Here is a 22,997-nt window from a genome sequence, read left to right as displayed (position 1 = left end):
GGTTTCAGCAGAGCAGCTTTACCATTTGGGCTGGTGAGACGAGAATTATCCTGTGAAGGTTATTCTATAGATCTACGATGCCCGGGCAGTGATGTCATCATGATTGAGAGCGCTAACTATGGTCGGACGGATGACAAGATTTGTGATGCTGACCCATTTCAGATGGAGAATACAGACTGCTACCTCCCCGATGCCTTCAAAATTATGACTCAAAGGTAAATATTCATGTGTTAATGTCCCATTTGAGCTGTTGTATCTAAATTAGAAAAATTATTACAATTATTCCAAAGCGAATGGATATAGGCCACATCTGAGCCTATTTATTAAACTGAGTTGGGTTTTTACCTACTAATGTTGATTTCTACACTATATATTTTCATCAACATTCAAATATGTAAATCATTCTAATATAGCTTGATGTATCAGAATATGTAATACATTTTTCTTTGTGTTATATAAACATAAAATAAAAAACAAGAATAATATTTGAAATGTAATCTTAGTTTTTAAGGCTTCAAAAATCTGAAATACTTTTTGTAACATCAAGAATGTTTAAGTGACTGGGTCTTTGGCAGTAGTTGCTCCGTACCTTTTTTTTTTTTCTAAATTAATAAACTTTGTTTTTTAGAGCAGTTTTAGGTTCTTAGTAAAATCAAGTAGAAAGTACAGAGATTTCTCATATGATCCATATCCACACACACACAGCGTCTCTCACTGCAGGTACTTTGCCCCACAGCAGTACATTTGTTAACAGTTCATGAACCTACATTGACACATAATTATCACCCAAAGTCCATAGTTTACAGTAGGATTGGCTTTTGGCATTGTACATTTTATGAGTTTTGACAAATGTATTCACCATTGTAGTATCATACAGAATACCGTCTTGTGCCACTTAATGACTTTTTGGTCAGTGATGAACCGCGTGTACCGTGGTGGTTCCATGGATGCTAATGGATCTGAACTGTTGCCTAGTGACCTCTTAGCCATCATAAAGTCATAATGTGATGTATTATCTTTTCTATTTTAAATGTGTTTAGATGTACAAACACTTAACATTGTATTATAATTGCCTGTGGAATTCAGGACAGTAATATACTATTCAGGTTGTAGCCTAGGAGCAATAGACTATACCTTATAGTCTAAGTGTGTAGTAGGCTATACTGTCTAAGTTTGTTTAAATACACTCATTGCTGTTCATGTAATGATAAAAGAAGCTCTGACAATGCATATCTCAGAAAGTATCCCTTTGTTAATGATGCATAACTGGTTTCACTGTCCTTGGCCTGTTCATCCCTCTTATCCTCCTAACTCCTGGTAGCCACAGATATTTTCCAGATTGGTTTATTTCACTTAGTAATATGTGTTTACATTTCCTCCATATCTTTTGTTGGCTTGATAGTTCATTTCTGTTTAGAATGGAATAATATTCATTGTCTGGATAGACACAGTTGATCCATGCGCCTACAGAAAGACATATAGGTAGTTTTTAGGTTTTGTCAATTATGGATAGAGCTACTGTAAACATCAGTGTGCAGTTTCTTCTGTGAATATAAGTTTTCAGTTTATTTGGACAAATATAGTACAATTGCTGGATTGTAGGTTATGAGTATGTTTAGCTCAAAGTGGCTATACCACTTTCCATTTCTACCAGCAATGAATAGAAGTTCTTTTTTCTCTATACTCTTGCCAGCATTTGGTGTTGCCAATATTTGAAATCCATTCTATTAAGTGGGTATTGCTGTCTCATTGATGTTGTAATTTGTAATTCCCTAATGACATAAAATGTTCAACATTTTTTATATACTTATTGTATTCTTATTATCATCTGTGTATCTTTTTTTTTTTATTTTTATGTTTTTTTTGAGACAGAGTCTCGCTCTGTTGCCCAGGCTGGAGTGCAGTGGTGTGGTCTCTGCTCACTGCAATCTCTGCCTCCCGGGTTCAAGCAATTCTCATGCCTCAACCTCCTGAGTAGCTGGGATTACAGGTGCATGCCACCAAGCCTGGCTAATTTTTCGTATTTTTAGTAGAGACAGGGTTTCACCATGTTGGCCAGGCTGGTCTCAAACTCCTGACCTTGGGAAATCCATCTGCCTCACCCTCTCAAAGTTCTGGGATTACAGGCGTAAGTCACCATGCCTGGCCTTGTATATCTTTTTGTATCTATTTATTCTTAACCCATTTTTAAAATTGAGGTTTTTTTTTTTTTTTAGTGTTTAGTTTTAAGAGTTCTTTGTATATTTTTAGATAGCAGTCCTTCGTCGTATATCTCTTAGTCAAATATTTTCTCCAGTTTTTGGCTTGTTTTCTCATTCCTTCCAGTTAAGAGGTATCGTTTATATAGTTAGTTAAGACTTAAAACATACAAACAAGCAAAAAGAATTAAATAACAAGTTCAACTTAAGAAAGCATACAGCTAAGTATGGAATTCCTTGTACCCTTCAATGAATTATAGATAAAGTATCCTTTTAACAGATTAAACACTTTCTGGCTTTTCTTCCTAGCAGATTTAGCTTTACTCAGTAAGTTAGAGAAGTCATAGAGAAGGCTATCAATATGACAGATGTGTTAAGCCAAGGTGGAAAGTATGTTTTTGAATATTAAGTGGGAATTTCTGCCATCTTCAAATAGTATACAGATAGTTAAGGTAAACATATTCTGATTTGGTTGTATTCTTTCTAGTTCAAACCAATGCTTGTTGTTGTTTTTTTTTTGTTGTTTTTTGTTTTTTGTTTTCTTACCCTTGTATGTTACCCAAGATGTTTTTAAAAATAAGAGACCAGTTGTCTTTTCTTTAAAATTTAGATTTAAGGAAAATTTTCCCCACATTCAAATTCAAGACAGTATAAAATTTGACATCATTGTTTGAATGGTTCGAGGCACTGTAGTTTATATTAAGTGTTAAAGATGGTTATAAATTGATGTTTAGCCACTTTGAAAATAGTACAATTGCCAGATGCAGTGGTTCATGCCTGTAATCCCAGCACTTTGGTAGGCCGAGGTAGGTGGATCACCTGAGTTCAGGAGTTCAAGACCAGCCTGGCCAACATGGTGAAACCCTGTCTGTACTAAAAATATAAAGATTAGCTGGGTGTGGTGGCAGGTACCTGTAATCCCAGCTACTTGGGAGGCTGTGGCAGAAGAATCTCTTCTGCCCGGGAGGCAGAGGTTGCAGTGAGCCAGGATCATGCCACTGAACTCCAACCTGGGCAATGGAGTGAGACTCTGCCTCAAAGAAAAAACAAAGAGAAAATAGTACCATTGAGTAAGGTAGAGATGAATATAAAGTATACATATGTCCTAATGTGATAGACTGCCTCAATTCCTGAGTTGAAATGTAAACTCTGATAATTTCTACTTTATTGAATTTGAACAGTTTTCTTTCTCCACTGAGCCCCAGTTTATTAATTATAGAAAGTAGATAATACATCATTGGTTAATTTTGGGTTTTAAAAATGATGTGTTTGAGAATATGTTATAAACTTTAAAGCTATATAGATGATACCTCTTAACTGGACTCTTGCCTTCCCACATGTAAATATAATACAGAAAACTGCTGAGAATGGATATCATTTTTCTGTATTAGATACAAAACACCTAACTTTTGGCATCTTTTTGTTTGTTTGTTTTAATTGTGGTACTCCGAGCATCTTAATTAGAATTTTCCTATATGTAAGATAGTATCAATAATTATTGCTTATATAGAAGAACTTGTCCTTTTTATAAAAAAAATAAAAAAATCCCAAAACCCTAATAGTTTAGCAGATTTTCCGCTTTATATTCCTCAAAAAATGTGATATTCAGTCATGTAGTTAAGGGAGACATGTTTATTTCTTTAATGTAGAAAGTTTGTCTTTGAAAATCTCACATTAAAACATTAGAATTTTTGCATTAAATTTGAAAGCCCCCCTTTTTTACATGTAATGATAGAGATGGGCATAGAAATTTCAGTACCATTAAAATCTGTTTTCATTGTATTTTGCTCCTCTCCTTTTGTTTTTCACTCCCTTTCTTCCACTGTTATCTCTTCAGCAGTTGAGAATCAAGTAAATAAATATACTTGTAATTTAGGCTGTGGACATGGTAAAAGTATTGTATTCACTCTCCATTTTCTATTTCCTGTTCATTTAAAAGTGTGAAACTAAAGGCTGCTCTAGTAGTAACTGATTATAGTATACCATCTTAAGTATTCTGAGTGGCTCATCCTAAAAAGTGAGAAGTGAAATGCTTTCTTAAAATGATATTTGTTTTAATATTTTATGGAACAGTCACCATTTAGTACTCATTAAAGGTAATTGTTGGGGGGGCAACTTAAAAATATATAAAAGTTATAACACTTTGAATTCATTAACAAACCAAAAAACAAATCCTACTATTACTTTGAGGTATTTGATTAACAAATACATTAGAATTTTGCTAACAGTATTGTCTCTTTCCAGGACTTGGGTACAAACTAGTAGGTGTCTTAAAATGATATGCTAGATTATACCTGAAGATCCTCTTCCCAAATTTTAACTGTTTTTTTACTCTAAAAACCTGCTCACTGTTATCAAGGTGGTTTTGCTGCTTCGGATGATGCTTTATAACATGACCAAGTTTTTAGCACTTTGGCCTAGAGATCTGAAAGTAATTACGTAAATATTTACTGGTTTATTTTTCAGTATTAAATGTGAGTTTCACATGCATAGTTAGGTCTTGTATAAAGCAGTTTGTAGACATGTGAGTGTACCTTTGTATAAATACAAAGAAGTATGAAACGTAATACGTACCATGTGAAGAAGATGGAGAAAATATGTGCTTCAGTTAGTCCCTATTGTAGTAAAGTGTATTTTGTATAAAATAGGCCCCCTGCCTCCATTTTTTTTATCGGGGGGGATGGATTGAAATTGCCCAAGGAAAGTAAGGTTATAGCCTAGGTTTATGGAACTAGCCTGGCTCCTTCAAAGCTTTTAACCAAAAAAATTTTTCTTAAGCACAGTTAAAGGTAGCACCTGACTAGAACCTCATAGCATACTTACATTATGTTTTTTTTTTTTTTTTTTTTTTTTTTTTTTTTTGAGACAGGGTCTCATTCCTTCACCCAGGCTGGAGTGCAGTGGCAAGATCTCTGCTCACTGGAGCCTCTGCCTCCTGGGTTCAAGCAGTTCCCCATCCTCAGCCTCCCAAGTAGCTAGGATTATAGGTGTGCACCACCATGCCCAGCTTAGTTTTGTATTTTCAGTAGAGATGGCATTTCACCATATTGTCCAGGCTGGTCTTGAACTCTTGGCCTCAAGTGATCTGCCCACCTCAGCCTCCCAAAGTGTTGGTATTACAGGCGTGAGCCACCACACCCGGCCTATGTTTCTTATTAAGTAAAATTCAATCTATTTTTAGTTGTTATACTATCCATTTAAATTCCTTGAAGTTTATTTTAGAACTGGGTGGCATATAAATAAATAGTGCAGCAAGCCATTGTTTATACAGGTTTGGCACTTAAAGAGTAGTCAACAAAGAATGTAATGGAGAAACAAGTGTCAACATAAAGTTGAATAGTTGCAGGTGAATAAATGATATCACCCACAGAGATTATGTGATTTGAGCATGCAAAACCTGCTAGACAACACCTGCATTTGAGGAGCAGAGGTAAAATTGCCATCAAAAAAATGAACACACATGGGAGAATTAATGTCTTAGAAGCCAGTAGCAAATTACAAAAGAGATACATTAATTTTCTTGATGATGTTGAAGATTTTTATTCTATTTTGACAACTCAAATAAAAGAACATGTTAAGATTCTCAAGACAGGAGAGTTTCAAGATAGAAATCAAGAAATAGCAATTAGCCTTGCCTTGCATAGACCAGCAGGAATTAGGTAGTACTCTGGTCACATGGGACCAGATGGTGAATAAATATAAGACCTGAATTTTACAAAGTAGGGATAAACTTCTAGGATTTTTATTCTATGAGAAAGGGAAAAACAATCTAGCTTTAGAACTTTAGGTGTAGTTTAATTAACTTAAGCTGTATAAGCAACAAAACTGATTTCAAAGCTCAGTGTTTTCTGAAAGGTTGGGATAATGGAAGTAAGCTCTAAATGTAGGCACCAGAATAATCTATTCCCTTTCTATACCCCATTCAATAACTTTTCTGTTCTTGAATTTCCCTTTTCTAAATTTACCAGTATCCTAACCTATTATCTCTAAGTATAATAATTATACTTTATTTTACTTTCTAAACTCGAGAGCATATGGAGTGGTGACAACTTCTTGTGTGCCAGAGGGTTTGAAGGAATATGTTGTTGCACATGTATGTATGTTACTTTGTTCTGTGGTTCTTTACATTACAGTGGATGCAGAGTGAGACTGGAAAATTTAGTGCATACTTCCACATTCAGTTAGAAGTAAGACTACATGGAAAGGACCATGTATGCCTTAGTCTGGAATAAACAGAATGATCTTATCCTCTACCATGACACCTCCCATTCTTGCCACCAGGAAAGGCATATAAATAGGGACTTTCTTTAGGGAATGGGAGAGTTTATAGGCTGTGGCTTCTATTTTAAGGGATTTATTGAATACCAGATTGTCAGAGCTACAGAGGAGCTTGAGGCTCATCATATTCTAATTCCCTTTAATTACACTTGGGGAATTGACTGTCATTATAGTTGGTACACTTTGTTCACATAGCTACATGCATATTCTCCTCACTTTTAAAAAAATCTCCTTGAGAAGGAGTGGCAATTTGATATTCTTTTTACTTTGCAAGTCTTTAGAAAAAGGTTGGATTATTTTCCGCAGGGGCTGAAACCTCAAATCGCCTGTACCTAGAACCTCATTCGTTTAATACCTTACTGGCATGAAAATGTATTCATAAATAACTTTGAAGTTCAATTTTGCTATCTACACTTTTAACATATCTGTTATTTTCAAATATACTAATAGATACTAATTTTATATAAAATATTTAAACAAAGGAGATACTTAATGCACACACACACACTCCCCTTTACTATGGGAAGTGGTGAATATTGGAAGCCTTTCAGAATTTAATCAAGAAAATTCATTAAAATGCAGTCACAGTTCTGCCAGTTTACTCTGGGATACTTCATGATTATAGATTTCAGCTTGTGTATACCCTCCTTGACATACAATTCTCTCAACTTTTTACATTGATCATTCATTCTTCATAAAGAAGATTTATATCCAAGTCACAGCTATATGAAAGATACTTTTATTTAATTAATATTTGTTTTCTGACTTCTTCTATAGGTAACAATAAACTGTAAACTCATCTTTCTAAAATCTTCATATTTCTTCCTCATTAATGGCATTTTCCAAGCGAAAAATTAGTGCAGTATGTCTTTTATGGTGTTTCATAATATTTTGGGGTTGGTATATTTTATTCCTGAATTATTATGAATGCTTAATAGTCAGGGTTACTCTTGCTTAGCATATGCATTCTCATAGGATTTAAACCTGCTGTGTCTCAGAAACTGCATTCTTACCCTTATGTTATTTATCCCAAGTGTTTTTATCTACTTGACATGTCAGGTTTATCCACCACTTGTCCATTAGGGTGAAATACATACGGGGGCAATGAAGTAACTCAGCTGCTCCTAACCCATCATGTCTATGCAGTCTACTTAGGTTATTTTCTGTTGGTTGATGGATTTCTACTAATTCTCTCACTCTTGGCCTAGTTGTTTCAAGACAACTAACTGGTACTACAAGCACATCTCTGTGGCCAATCTACTAATACAGATTCTTGAACTTTAGTACAGTAATAAATAACCATTAAAGCTCTTACTGGTATACCTAATTGGATACATACTTTGGATGTCACTTACTGATGGACATTTAAAGCAAAGCACTCATAGGAAGGGGAGACTATTGCTAGTAATAAACATGAACCATATTAAACATTCACATTTAGTGTGCAAGAAAGACTAATAAATTATGAAATGTTTTAGAAGATAAATTATCTAAATATCTTTTATGACCCTGCTTATCAAATGTAGAAAAGAGAGAAATAATGTCACATCAAAAATTCTGCCCTATAGGATCCTTGGTTTCTCCCTTTTTTTTTTTTTTTTTGACTGGGTCTTACAGCTGGAGTGCAGGCTCTGCTCAATGCAACCCCAGCTTCCCAGGCTCAAGTGATCCTCCCACCTTCGTCTCCCACGTAGCTGTTACTACAGGTGCACACCACCACACCCAGCTAATTTTTGAAAAATTTTTGTACAGACAGGGTTTCCGCCATGTTGCCCGGGCTCGTCTCAAACTCCTGGACCCAAGAGATCCGCCTGCCTCAGCCTCCCAAATGCTAGGATTACAGGTGTGAGCCACCAGGCCTGGCTCTGTATCTCCTTTTAAAATGAAAATTAGTAAACATTTCTACTAGATGTTGAAAACTGCAGATACAGATGTGAATTGGCTCATTTTCACTGGTACTTCCCATTAATTTAGGGTATTTTTACCCTTTATATTATGTCCATTGATTGGTTGAGGAAACCAGAGTAATTTTTCCATAAGGAGGTTACATTATTGGTCTTAAGTATTCCCTAAGGATTATTCAGTGAAATTCAGAAGCTTGAAAGATACTTTGAAGGTTTGAATTTTATTTTATTTTTTAACAGACATAGACTGGATAAGGGTAAGGGAAATTAGTTTTTGAAAGCAAAGCCATATCTCATTTCAACTTTGGTGATTTTGCTTTAGTTTTTTATTTTTAGAAGTTATCTTTAGTTTTGAAATCAAAGCGGAGAGATGAAGAAATAAGATCAAAATCAGTAGAAGTGAACACAAACATATTTGACCTCTATATTTCAATATGATCATAATGATCTTTTTATAGTGCTTTTCATATCCTTAGGGATTATTATGTATTCCGCCTTTGTCATTTGAAAGGTGAGTATTATGGATGGGATGACAATGGTATTTCTGTGGTGTCTATATCATCATATACCTTGTAGTTTTTTCCACTCACCTACAACATTTCTTCCTGTACACTAAAACATTGGTTTCTATTTGCAAAGTGTGACATTTAAACAAGTTAATTGACAGAACTGTGTTTGATACCTCTAAAATGTACTAAACAATCAAGTGTTAAATTTACTTACTGTCTAAGGAACATTATTGTGGGTAATTAGGTTTGTGGTGGCATTTTACTAATACACATTTATCCAAATGAACGACCATGAGATCTGCTTTCATAAGACTATTTTCAGATACCTATTCAAGGACTTCATTGTTCCTAAGTATGATTTCAGTATGGATCTGCTTGTTGATGTCATACTGATAGTATAAAAATTTTGCTTACAAGCATCATTTTTAAAAAGTTATGCTTTGAACAGATAAGAATAGATGTTCAGTTACAGTTGTAAAGAACAGAAATGAAATTTTATTTTAAAGTTTCACATCAAGGCAAAGTCACTGTTTTTGCTTGGAATTTGGCATTTTCTTTTTTTCTTTTTTCTTTTTTTTGACACCAAAATTCATAGACAAATGCTACTGAAATGTAATATAATGCATGTTTTCTACCAGTTAAAAAAACAACAAGTTGTAAAGTATAATGTCACTTAAGAATTTGGAATTGTTTTTAGTATGCTGTAAAATTTCCCATTGGCATTTTTATTAGGAAAATAATAAAGTTTATTAAAGCTTTGGAATAATGTCACTGAAATATGCTGTTTATTAATACTTTTAATTTAATAATAAATAATAGCAAACATAATTTGGGGTAAAATTGAGACTTTTCCATTCTAATTATTCTTGTACATTTTAAGGAGATTTCTAAGTAAATAAAATGCCTATCTCTATTTAATAGAGAAAACATCTTCCTCATTGGTTTACCCGAAATCCATATTTTGTTTTCGTACTAGATTAGGAACACAACAGCAGTGATGGGTCAGTATACTGTATTGACTAATTTTATTGAATGAAGAGAAAGAGAAAAAAAAGCATATGTACATACAGGTCTGTTTTTTTCTTTTTGTGGGGAACAGGGTCTCACTATATTGCTCAGGGAGATCTTGAACTCCTGAGCTCAAGCTATCCTCTTGCTTCTACCTCCTTAAGTGCTGGAATTACAAGCATGAGCAATCACTCCTGGCGAGAAAATTTGATATTAAATTATTTAAAGATCTTAAACTGTCATTTATTGTGGCCATATTAATTTTCCATATATTCTACACTGAAATTGCATACCAAAACTATGATAGTAACAGCAGCAGCAACAACAACACAAAACACCAGTATCTACTTTGTACATTGTCTGAGGAGAATAATTGTGAGTAATTAGGTTTCTGATGGCATTTTACTAATACATATTTTTGTGCCTTGCATATATTAAAGACCCATTCTTTTTTCTCTGCTATATATTTTCTTTATATTATAACAATGTAGTTAGATTTTTTTAGTGCTGTTTGTTACTCCACTGTTAGTTTTAGAGGTAATACATCTCTTTTGGATGTTATAAGGAAAAATCTCATGAAAAAAATAGAAATAAATGATTTTGTAGTCTTTAACACGTTTAAATTTTGTGTAAATAAATCAAATATACTTTGAAACTAACACGTCACAGTTCTCTCAAAATTTGTTAACATGTCATATATGAAGACCAAGAAAGACATGGTTTTATAACTCATCTATCTATATTACTTGTGGCTTTAAGAAAGTATCTGAAATGAGAGTTGCTCTGTTTAAGTTGGCTTGAGACGATTCCAGTGGTCTTTCTGTTTTTTTTTCAGATTGCAAATCTATTATTGTTAATGAATTCACCTGTAATTTGTGGAAATCTTACTCTGTCTCTAAAGATAGATTCATGGTAAACCCATGAAGGTAATGATTCTTAACACATCACAGCCCTTCACTTGCACAGGTTTCTTCTAAGGCATTTGAACATGTTCACGGGATCAAATATATATAGTAAAAATTTGCAGAAATACAATATTTAAACACAATCTTTAAAGGCTTTGATTTCATTCTCTGACTTTTCTGTTAGACTTCCCCTCAATTATGGTGGCTTAGGAATAGCCAAGCGCATTTAGAGATCCAGGTAGGTGGAAGTTCAGTTGGTGTTAAATTCAGTCTAGATTTAGTGGAGTTATTTTTACATGGTTTGTAGACACTTGTGTACAGTTTTGTTACTGCTAACTGTTCTGGTGAAGAAATGGCCTCTAGAAATACTTCTGTAACTCATTATACTTCCTTCCTGATCGTGACATAAATGTACAAAGCCAGATGTCATATTGCAATTTAAGTATGTCTTATGACACCTGAGATATGTGGGTAGTGGAAGAGAAATAATGTTTATAGTGTACGGAGCCAGAAGCTAAGTCTAGGGAAAAATCGTTTCATTCATTGCATATATATAACATTAAGGGGCATTTGGTTTTCATAGATACCTAATCCAAAGAGAAGTTTTCTCCAGATATTCTTGGTGGAGTATGTAGAGTACATAGAACACATGACAAGGGTAGTACTTAAAATTACAAATGTACCATACTTTCCCCCTCCTGATGAGTATAATATCAAATAGAATTTGTCAGAATGCCAGTGTTTGTAAGGCACAGGCTGGAGCAGTGTAGCAAGCACGAGCTCTTGTGGCAGTGTGGGTGCATGTTTTATGCATCACAACTGTCGGTAGTAAAAAACAAATTTGGATCAGCTGTTCATGGGAAAAGCAACATTATAGAAAGTAAATAAGAAATTTTTCCATGAAGAGACAGTCATAGACTATGTCGCTAAAAAAAACTGAAGTATTAGAAAGGAATGTCAGGCAGTTAATTAAAATGTTATTTTAGCTTTCTGGATTTTGTTGGTTGCGGTTCTTGTTGGCTTTTACAAATTTATTTCTTGTGATTCTTTTTTTCTAAATAGCCATTCACTTTGTTATCTAATTTTCTATATGTAATTTTTCTATTTTGTTTTTTATAGAAGGACTCTTTAAATTTTACAAGCTATAGACCCTACAAAACTTGAATTCACGCCTACCTTTTTAATTTATCAGGTGATAGTTTCAAGAAATTGGTATAGCATTCCTCTGGACATTCATTGGTTGATGTGTACATTTTAGGACATTTCATTGTATCTTTAGATATCTTCTTTGTATTTCAGAGATTTAGGATTTGGGAGAAGAGAGACTGAAAGATTAAAAATTAAATTCATTTTTTAAGGGGCATTAATTAAGTTTATAAGCTAAAACATTATTTAGTAAAAGACTTGAGCTAGAATAACCCATTTTCACAGTTTATATTAAATACTTGGCTTAAAGCCCTCCTATTATAATATGGACAAAACTAAATGGAGGAATAAATGTATTTTAAATAAATTTCCCTAATATATTTTGCTTTTATACTCTCCTCCCCCTACTTCTCCTCCTCATTTTTGGAAGTTTCCCTCACCCTCAACTCCCATTACAGACTTTATGTGGAGAAAACTATTATTTCAGTTACTTTGTTTTAGTAATGGTGTTTCTGCTAGATCTATAATAGAAAAAATCTTTTAGTAAATGAAAGCTTTTTTTTTTTTTAAGTATTACTCTTGGAACTTACAAAAAATGACACAGGAGGAGAATGTATGCTGATTTTTTAATGATATTTTATAATTTGGTAAATTTTTTCATACATTTGATTATCTTATGACATCCTAAAATGTTCTTATCATTAATAGAATTCTATATATACAACTTGAAAGAATGTAAGTAACTTTTGAAATCTAATGGTGAAATGTGTGAATGAGACTATACCTTTGAAAATGTACAAAAACAGGTATGTTAGATAGAGAGATATGGTCATAACAAATATATTATCTAATAAGTTAATTCAAGGCACTTATATATATCTTGCCATTTATTTCATCCCTTGATGAGTAGACCTTTATTAAGCTGTGATGATTACTGAATATAAAATGTAACCAAGATTATTTTTTATTCAAATATAATTTAAATATTCATCAAAGAGAAGTTATGCTTGAGACTGACAGAGACTATTAACATCAAAAAATATAATTAACTGCATTGGGTATCATGAAGCAGAGTTAGCCAAATAGCCGAGAGGTCTAATTGCTCTAGAGTTTGAGAAGCAATGGTTTTATTTTATGCTGTAGCTGTGGAATTAATAGTAATGCGGTTTCCTATGTGGGCCAATTAACAGCTGCCTGTTAAGGTTCATTGCTCTATAGGAAACCCATTGAATATCGCTTAGTAAACAGGATTGACATGTCAGTGTGTACAAGAAGATAAAATAGAATAAAAACCATGAAAATGAGAAGTAGTATTAAAAGAACTGTCTTTGAAAACAGCTCATAAAACTCTTTAACATTAGTGTTATAGTGGGTGTTGTGAAGTGCCTCCCACATTTGCCTTTCAGGATCAGGCACTCTTTCTTCCAGCTGTCAAGAGAGTTGCCTGCTGCTGGGCTCACAGCTGAGTCCCTCCGCAGGAACTGTCACGGGCTGAAGGGATCTTAAACTCTTCTCCCCAGAGGCAGCCCCCAGTGAATCCCAGTGAATGCCAGAGTACAAAGGATTGGCCTCCTCATCTTTTGCTTCATTTCAGGGACATCTCTGAAGGTCTCTCCCAACTCCAGAGCTCCCTCCCTGAGGAATTTGCTGGGCTTTTGTTTCAACTGCACTGGAGCTCACCTTCTCACTCTCCCCAACCCTGCATCTGTCATGGCTTCACTGATAGTCCTAAGAGCACTCCCAGTAAGCGTCTTAGAGATCCTGCCTCAAATCATACTTCCCTTGTTATCCAACCAAAGAAAAGTACTAACATTAAATGTAAAAATATTGGCTATATGCATTATTGGAATCTAGTAATTAAGTATGAAAACTAAAGGTTTTAAAGGAAAAAAACAACCAAAAAAAGCCCAATTCAGATCTAAGAATGGCTTTTTTCACTCAAAAAGTTTATCTTTGTCTTGTCATCCTTTTTCTTTAATAAAAGTAATATTTTGACCTTTGTGACTCTATTAAGCTTTTTAACTGAATACAAAAAGAAAGTGCTTCTGATTGAACCCAAAAGATTTTGCCTTTCCTTGGCTGTAGAGGTTTAGAAGTGGGCAGACGTTCTAATGGCATTTTGACATTAATGAGGTTGCTGAAATGGAAAAGTTTAAGGGTCAAAGATAAGAGCAGCGGCAAGTTCTTCTAGTGTTTCTTTTTTTTTTTTTTAATAATGTCATATCAAATATGCTTAAGAAGTTGACCATGATTCCTTATATAGAATATGTAATGTTATATATGAGTGTACTACTTTAAGTAGTATAATACTTTTTGCAAATAAAAAAAATTCTAAGACCTTAACTATAAAACATGTCCCCTCAGTCCATTAATATGTTTAGTTGTAACTTCTGCAAAACATGTAAAAAATCTTAAAATTGCTTAATAGATTTTATTGCGTACAATATGATAATGCATATAGTGCGTCTTTAAACTGCAGTGATAAAGCTGTTTTCCTAGTCATTCATTATTTAATGTGCTTACTCTGTTTATATCTGTGGCATAAGAGTGCATGTTAGCTTTCAGAAGAGCACAACATTTGCTGCTTCACAGCACACGGCCCTCCACTCCCAAGCCTACACATGGTGTTAGTGATAGTTAAAGCACTCAAGTCTAACATTTTATAGATTTTGATGAACTGAGCCTTTCAGACAAGTTACTGATATGAAGTTAATTCAGGCTAGGAGTATAATATGGGAATAGAGGCTTTTTGCTTTCACTGTCACTTTTAAAAACTTCTACAAACTGTTTATGTAAACTATAAATCAGATACATTTTAATTCGGTTTGTATCATATGGTTATGGAACCATGCATGGCTTCTGAAAATGATATCTTGTCTTTCATTGATTGATTTGCTGCCGAATCATTACTGGGTTCTGAGACATACAAGCAAATGTGCCAAACACTCTAACAGTATTTAGTAACAACTGATAAGAATATATTAATATATTTAAGTTAGAGTACAGGCTGATGTTTATGGAGTTAATACATTTTAAAATAATGTAGAGTGTTACCCAGTGCATATGATTCAGAGATTCTTAAAACAGTGACTAACCCCTCAAAGGCTCTGTAGTCTGGTGAAGAAGAGGAAATAATGTACAGAAATAACTGTGATACCAAATCTCCCTTATAGTGTAACAAACTTTCAAAACCTGATGGAGAAGGGAAAGTGGTAAGTTACGGCCTGAGAGGGGAAAAATACTGTATGCTCAGGGGATACTGAGAAGGTCTGTTCAGGGAGCTATTCAGCTTCTGTCCCCCTTCTTTCACACTCTGTAACATGCGGCATCTTCGTCGGCTTTCTTCTTCCTTCTGGGCGTTGTGAGTGAATTCCCTTCTTTCACTTAAGCTAAGGAGGAAAGGATCTTTCAAAGATTGTGTTTATATAGATCTCAAAAATTATGAAAATAGTCCTACAAAATACCATATTTAAAAAATTATTTTTAACTCTGTAATGTCAGCATGGAAAATAGCACTAGGATTTGAGTTCTTAATATTAACTCCGAAACAGTAAGGAGTTCAATCTTTTTATAGCAGAGAATAGTAATGTACAGTTTCATGTTCTCTTGTTAATTTTTATCTGTATAGATATTATTCAAATATGGCATATTTATGGTATTACTGTTTCCAAAATTACAGGTATTTCTACACTTGAGGATATAACGGCACATAATATCTTCTACCACTTTTTCTAAAACCAGCATCACAGATGAATAAAAAGTTATCTGGCTGGGCTCAGTGGCTCGTGCCCATAGTCCCAGAACTTTGGGAGGTGGAGGCGGGAGGCAGGAGGAATGCTTGAGGCCAGGGGTTTGAGACCAGCTGGACCAAAATAGTGAGACCCCTTCTCTATAATAAATAAAATATAAAATTATATTTCCCCTCCCTCCCTTTCTTCCTTTCCTACTTCTTCCTACCTGTGATCAGTTGATCTGTCCATGTATCTGTCTGTCTTTTTAAAGATAATTTCTTTTTGTGACTGCGATGCAGCAAAAGGACACTTCCCTTGATTTGTGCTTTTTAGAAAGAACTCATTGGGAAATAGGCTGTAGACTGAATGCTTATGAGTTGGTGTTCAGTTATCAAGAATGCCATCAGCAATGCCTTGTTGCTTTCTTATCAGCTACTTCCTGCTGTCAGCTTGGCACTTATTTCAATAGAAGAGGATTTGCATCAAATGTAATGCCTTATTATATACGGCTAACATGGGGTTTTTAATTGTGCAAACACATGAGACTCCTGCAGTGGTAGTCAATTTGATAAAAGGATTAGATTATGAATATTTGGTCATGATTAAAGATTAGTTGAGATTTATCAGAAGTAAGCCAGTGAAATTTGTCATATATTTATCAGTCAGGTGAGACTCCGTTAATCTGAGAGTATATGAACCACAAGTAGCCATCTCTTTATAAAAAAATCTGCTGAATTTGATTATTTATGTTCAGGTGACAAGTACTAAGGAGTGTTTTTGGCCTTCGCTGCTTGCTCTGCTGCTCAGAGTATCCCAAGAGTCTATGTCTCTAACTTTTGGTCATTATTATTATTATTATTATTATTATTTTAATTTCATCTTATAGAATAGTTTGGTAAACACATACACAAAATTTCTGTAGTTTTTATTAAAGAAATGACAACTAGTATATATCTCAAGACGTTTTGAGTTGTTCCTTTGATTAAAAAACCTTCAGTAAAATACAGAAGATTGAGATTTCCAACTTAGAAGGTATTTAAATTGAGTACTTCTTGCCGTAAACAAGACTAGGCATTGAGATAGATTGAAAAGAAGCCTGACACAGCAGAAAGGTGAAACTACAGTCCTAGACACAACTAAAATCACTGTATGATGCCTGATACAATAGTACCCACCATTCTTGGAGTGTTTGGGAAATAATATAAACAAGGTCGTAAGTTTACTGTGTAATTCTAGACATGGAAAATAATTAGTGAGTTTAGTAGCAACTAAAATGCAAAATATAGAAGAGATGCCATAAAGCAGAATGTGATTCATTTCCAAATTAATTATACAGAACTGCTGCTCTGGGAAAGACTACTTCAGGTTTGGGTAGTCAGGGAATATAATCCTGTTTGTCCAGCATCGTTTGTATTGGCTTTCTGTGTACCACCTGTGTGGCTGATGAATCCTGCTTATGTGTTTGCCTCCCTCAAGTACATAACAGGGAGTTCCTGTTATTAGGATTGCATTGAGGGCACCACTGGGAGTTGGAAAAGAGCAGTTCCTCAGACTAGAGGCATAGTATCCTAAGCTCTGATAATTTTCTACCTCAGGGACTTAACGGTCCTTCAAATGGATCTTCTTATTAAGGAAGAGATAGTTCAAGAAGTGTGCATAGTCATTTATGTGGGAACTCAGTTCAGAGGATTTGTTAGTGTGCTGGCTGTTTAAAATTACATAGATACCAAGATTCTCAAAGTCTGCCTAGAAAATATTGCCTTTGTTAGGATGATTTTTGTAGGGACAAGTACTAAGCCATGCTTATGGAGTAGATAATATAGTAGACAGATGCTTAGGAGAGAGATCTTTCAGTTACAGTGATTCCTCTAGCCTGTGGTGTTAGTAAGTCAATCAGATTCTCTGGGCCTTAGTATATCGAACCTGTATTAATGAAGAATTATATTAGATCAGTGATTTTTAAACTGGATTTCTTGGAGAAAACCGTCAGATTGAGGGGTGAGTGAGGTATATGGGAGGAGAGAGCAAAGGGATTTTTCAGTGGTTTGGAGCCGAATTTCACTACTATAATTCCAGACCTGTCTCAACTTCTATTTCAAATCCATTCAATTAAGCAGGATTTTTTTGTTCATTTTTTAAGTAAAATTTTTCATGGCAAAGAGATTGTATTGCCAGAATCTGATACTGATTTGGTACTACTGTATTTGATGATGATATATAACTTATGCTCATATTTGTTATTAAGCACATACTTGCTAATAACATTTTTAAATTAAGGGAGAAGGATCCTCTATTAGAACAGAATACTTGTATGAAAATTCCAGAGGGGAGTTGGGATGTAATTTGACCATGAGGGTAGACTGTCAATAAGTAGATGGTAAGGTAAATTCCTTCTGTGTGGGAAAGAAGGACATAAGGAAACAGATCAAATTTGAAATTCGGTAGTTAACAGAAAAAGATTCATGACTTTCTAAATAATTACGTAGCACTTTGTTTTTAGAATAAGACTTTTCACTTTGTTGAACCTTTGGAGAAACATGAACTATATATTTCCCTTGCCCTCCAACATTAACTTATTAATTCAATTCATATATTCAGATATTGTTTGCGCATTCTTTTTCACTCCCTTCTACACAAGATCCTATGAGTTTGTTTATAAATTATGTCAAATATTTTACTGCCAAGATATTTTAGAAGTTGCAAGAGGAAGAGAAATTACTTTAAAATTAAAGTAATAATTAGTAGTGTTTATTCGGCTGAAAATTAAGCTTATTGAAGAAATACTGTATGTGAACATGAAAGTTGGGAAAGATCCAGAATTTGTTTTGTGTAATGAATAACAGTGCTTTCTCACCTCTTGATTAAAAATTAAAAAAAAAGCACTTACAGAACATAGAGTCATTTTAATAAAAAATGGGAAGTATTTCTGAGTCAGTTAAATACTTTGACAAAGATGCGTATTTTAAAGCTACAGTTCAAAAGTCTTATGATTTTATTTCTATACTTTCAGTTTGATTTGTATAGGAAGTTCTGTCAGCATATGTTGGCCATATTGTAATCAAAATGAGGTCTGTAAAAGTGGAAATTGTATTAGTTATCAATTAGAATAGAAAATCGTTTGTTTTGTATTCAGAGATTTATAATACTGACTAAATGACATCTCATCAAACATCTCAGGAGTCAGAATAAAAATCTTTATGGCATAATTTTCTTCTTTTCAAAATGATATCCAAACCAAGGAAGTAATCTTTAAGGTGAATTTAAAATAGCAACAACACAAATCTAGTTTACTCAATTCTGCCCTCTAAAACTCCTTTTAGTTGCAGGTTCTTTTGCATTATTTCAAACTCTAATCCTCTGAGCGGGTAATTAACGGACCAGAAAAGCCATTTGTGGAAAAGAAGAGCCGTAAGGGTGAAAATATTTCTTCACTGAATGATCTTTAAGAAGTAAATAATTACAAACGGAAAGGATTTGGGATGACCAATCTAAATCTGAGGATAATTGGAAGGAATAGAGTATGAAAATCGAAATGCTTGGCATGTACAACAATTCTCATATCATAACAAGACTAATTAAATATTTAGAAACCAAAATCCCCTCACAATTTGAAGAAAAATAACCCATGACAAAAGGGTCTGTAACTTTGCAGATAATTAGCAAGGGTTATAGGAAGGAAAAACATCACAGATTGGCTCCAAGGCTCTGCAAGGTCATGTCTTATTACGCTGTGTCTTTTATATAGTCTGGTAACAAGTTTCTTGCTAATTTAATCTAACTAGGGCATCCCATAGCGATTTCCCATTTCCCTTGTTAAAAAAAAATGTGATAGTTTCTGCAAGTGCGAACTGCAGTAGGTTAACATTTTTATAAATAATTGCTCTTAATTGATACAGGTTGTAATATTTTTAGAATTATTAAAAGTGAAGGCTTTGAAAATTTAGACACAAAAGCATTATTTTTTTAAGTATTACAAAATTTTATGGTTTTTAGTCCCACTTAATTTTTTTTATTTCTTTCATTAAGTAGTTAGACCTGACGACCCTGTGAAACAGTCTCAGTGGCATGCTTTGTAAATAAATACTTCTTATCTTGCTAATAAAAGCAAGCACATTTATGTTGAATGTGCATTTCTGCAAACAAGAGATTTTGTACTGGATTAATAAGGCTCTGAGTGAGTCAAGCCTAATTTGCATTAAACTGACCCCAAGGTCCGGTAAAAACTGCAAGGAATTTCAAAGGTTTCCAAAACATAGAAAGTTGTTTTTAGAAAATCAGCATTGCCATTTAAAAATGCTTATTTTCGTAATTAATGTGGTATTTTTAAGGACATTTTTGGAGTTTCTAAGTTGTAAATGAACTAAATATTAAAGTATGCATGCTTTGTGTTTATAAATTGTGGAATAATATTTTACTGAAACTCCAAGACTATGGGAAGATGTTATTCTGCTTTCATCAAATGAAAAAAAGCATGACAACCTCCTAGAGTTGATTTTCCATAGGATTTTACTGTCAAGCTTTTGTTGACTTGCCACCGGTTACTTGATTTTTACTTGGGGAGTGAGGACTTTCTGTTTCTCTTATACTCTGTACTCTTTTTCAGTCAAATAGATTTATGTTTACACATTGAAAATACAGAAAAACATTTTGCATTTTTGCTTATGATTATCATTTTAGTAATAAATATAATTTTAAAATAATTTTTATAAATGCAATTTCAAGGATTTAATCACAGGTACAATTTTAAAAATCAGGATTATATTTAAAACTGTAAAAAGTAGGAAATTGAAGGTAATAAAAATTATATTGTTTATTTTTCCCAAATTATGTATCTCTGAGTATACCAGTATTCACACTATGCTAGAGATTCTGAAACTAACTTTATTACAGTAATGATTTCAAAATACTTTAAATAACACAATATTTTATAATGCAAATTGTATAATATCCTAACATATCTATAGAATTAAATTCTATATGATGGTTAGAAATCTAGTCTACACAAATTATTAAATAATGAGCAAAAGCTGTGTGACAAATGGGAACATTGTTACAGAACTCTTTTTTGCCACATTAATTACACACCATTTAGCTTCCTAATGTTATGTTTACCTAGCAATTAGTTAAGCTCACAAATCATCATTAATAAATATTTAAAGAAAGCAAGACCCACTTTCCCTAGCTGTATAGAATAGAATTTAGATGATAAAATGGCATTTCATTATAAAATAAAAAAACTTTTTGAAAAGGTTTGATTTAACATTCAACTCCGTTTGTCTCTTGTATCTGTGAGGGTGATTGTAACCTTGTATCTTGAAGCATATTTCTTTGTATTCCCTCTCCATATACTTGATTATTTTGCCTGAGCAAATCTATTTGCATTGGCGCCTACCAATTTATGTTCTAAAGTTATGTGCTGTGTGTATAAAATTTTGTTCTAAATTTGGAATAAAAAAGACAGTGGCTAGAGTACTAGGTCATTTGGAATTTGCTAGTGTATACAGAGAAGTGATTGGTAGTTAAAGAGTACTTATCCCCCCTTCCTTTTAAATAGGTAATCTATTTCATAAGAGTTTATTATTGGCATTCATAATACAAAGCTATATCCAAATTGACAGAATTCTGTGAGAATCAGGTATTGCTGATTGAAGCTAAATTGTATGTCTGGTGTTTATTTTCTATTAACTATGTTTATTTATGAGCAGAAATAGCCAGATAACATTAATCATTATTTAATGTTTTCAAAAACACCAGATTCTTACATGCTAGGCACATAATCACCTCCAATAAGAATTTATAAGTTGGCAGCTTCCTTTTTCTTTTATTCTTTTCTCTTAAACTCCCACTTTCTAGTAGTTGCTAAATTTTTTAAACTTGTGTACCTAAACAGAATATAATTTACTTATTAATGTATAATTTATTTTTACTTAGTAATTGAGACTGAAGAATGAATGTAATTCCTTGAGCCTCAATTACTAAGTAAAAATTCATATTGCAGTAATTCATCTGTAGATATTCTGTTGTTTAGCGTATACAGTTCACCTAAGGATGTGGTTTAAGCTCTTCCAGGAACTCCTGTGTATGTTTTGTTTATACTTGGCACTATGAAAAGGAGTATCATTACACGATACCTTGGTACCTTGAAAACATTGATTTACCTCCAAAAAGTTAGTACTTTTAACTGAGACAGAAAGTAGTAACTCAGGGAGGAAAAAAAAGTCTTACCATTGCTAGTATTTTGTAATTGAAGTTTAATAAATAAATAGCCACTAAAATATTTAAATTGATGAAGCAATCTTCATCAAACATGCAGACTCAATAAAAGATTGCACTAATTCTTTAATTAATAATTGTATAATTTCAAATTTAAGCAAACTTTAATTTTTTAGTTTCTGTCATGATATACTGAGCTTTTCTGTTGAATGCTGGAGTATTTGTTCAAGGCGGTAGATTTTGCATTTTTAATCTTCCTTAGAACTGTGGTGAATAATGGCCCCTGGCAGGAGATAATGAAATTTTCTTAATTTATATTTTCAAGAAGAAGCTTCAATTGAAAATGGCATCCTATGGCCTGGAGACATAGCTCTAGTGCAAGTTTCAGGGGAACTGCAATAATACTGCAGTGCCATTGGTGACGGGGAACCATGGGACAGTGAAGAAGTAATTTAAGGAAGAAAAGAAAATGCACCAAAGCTTTATTGTAGCATATCTAATGATCTGCTGAAGATTCCCAATGGTTTTTGGAGCATGACTGGAGAAACTAATGTTATCTTGCCAAAACAGAAGCCCCTGCTTAATCAGCAGAACAAGACTATTGATTAAAACACCTCTCACAATAGATTACACATGGAATCTCATCTCCATACTTTGCACTTGGTAAAGTGTAATAATGAGCATAAGATAATCAAAAGAAGAGTAAAAGCAATTTGTTGGGCATTGTACAATTCAAGATTAGAGTTGGAATGCAAACAAATTTGCATGAATAGTTCAGCCTGTTTTTAAAGCTGTACACAGGAAAAGAGTATGCACAATGCAGGGACTACTGTGGAAGAGTAAAAGATGTTCTGTTTCTTTAAGGTTTGCAAATCTGTTCATCTTACATAGGGGACATTGTTATTATTGGTATTTTTGCTGGTGATGGTAATTTATATTTCTTGATGTTCGTTATCCAGGTATTGTGCAGAGTTGCCTGCACTATCTCCTTTAACCTTAACAAACTTCTAAAGAAGATGTTAGGTTTTACAGATGATAAAGCAAAGGTTGAAAGGTTTAATACATTGCTTATGGACTCACAATTAAGTAAGCAGCTGAGCTGGAA

General features: G+C 33.6%; 1 protein-coding gene across 37 annotated transcripts in view; it reads left to right on the top strand.

The window, feature by feature from the left end:
- LOC105482716 (adhesion G protein-coupled receptor L2) overlaps window positions 1-22,997 on the top strand; it is a 684,023-nt gene that overhangs the window by 597,156 nt on the left and 63,870 nt on the right. For all 37 annotated transcript variants that reach the window (XM_071090520.1, XM_011742960.3, XM_071090526.1 and 34 more), the window contains one exon: window positions 2-215. In XM_071090520.1, the coding sequence (XP_070946621.1) occupies window positions 2-215 (214 nt within the window). The remainder of the gene's footprint in view (window position 1; window positions 216-22,997) is intronic.

This window comes from Macaca nemestrina, chromosome 1 (genome assembly GCF_043159975.1).
Source record: "Macaca nemestrina isolate mMacNem1 chromosome 1, mMacNem.hap1, whole genome shotgun sequence".
Taxonomy (NCBI): domain Eukaryota; kingdom Metazoa; phylum Chordata; class Mammalia; order Primates; family Cercopithecidae; genus Macaca; species Macaca nemestrina.
The sequence above is the reverse complement of the archived record's forward strand: the minus strand, read 5'-3'. Positions and strand labels throughout refer to the sequence as shown.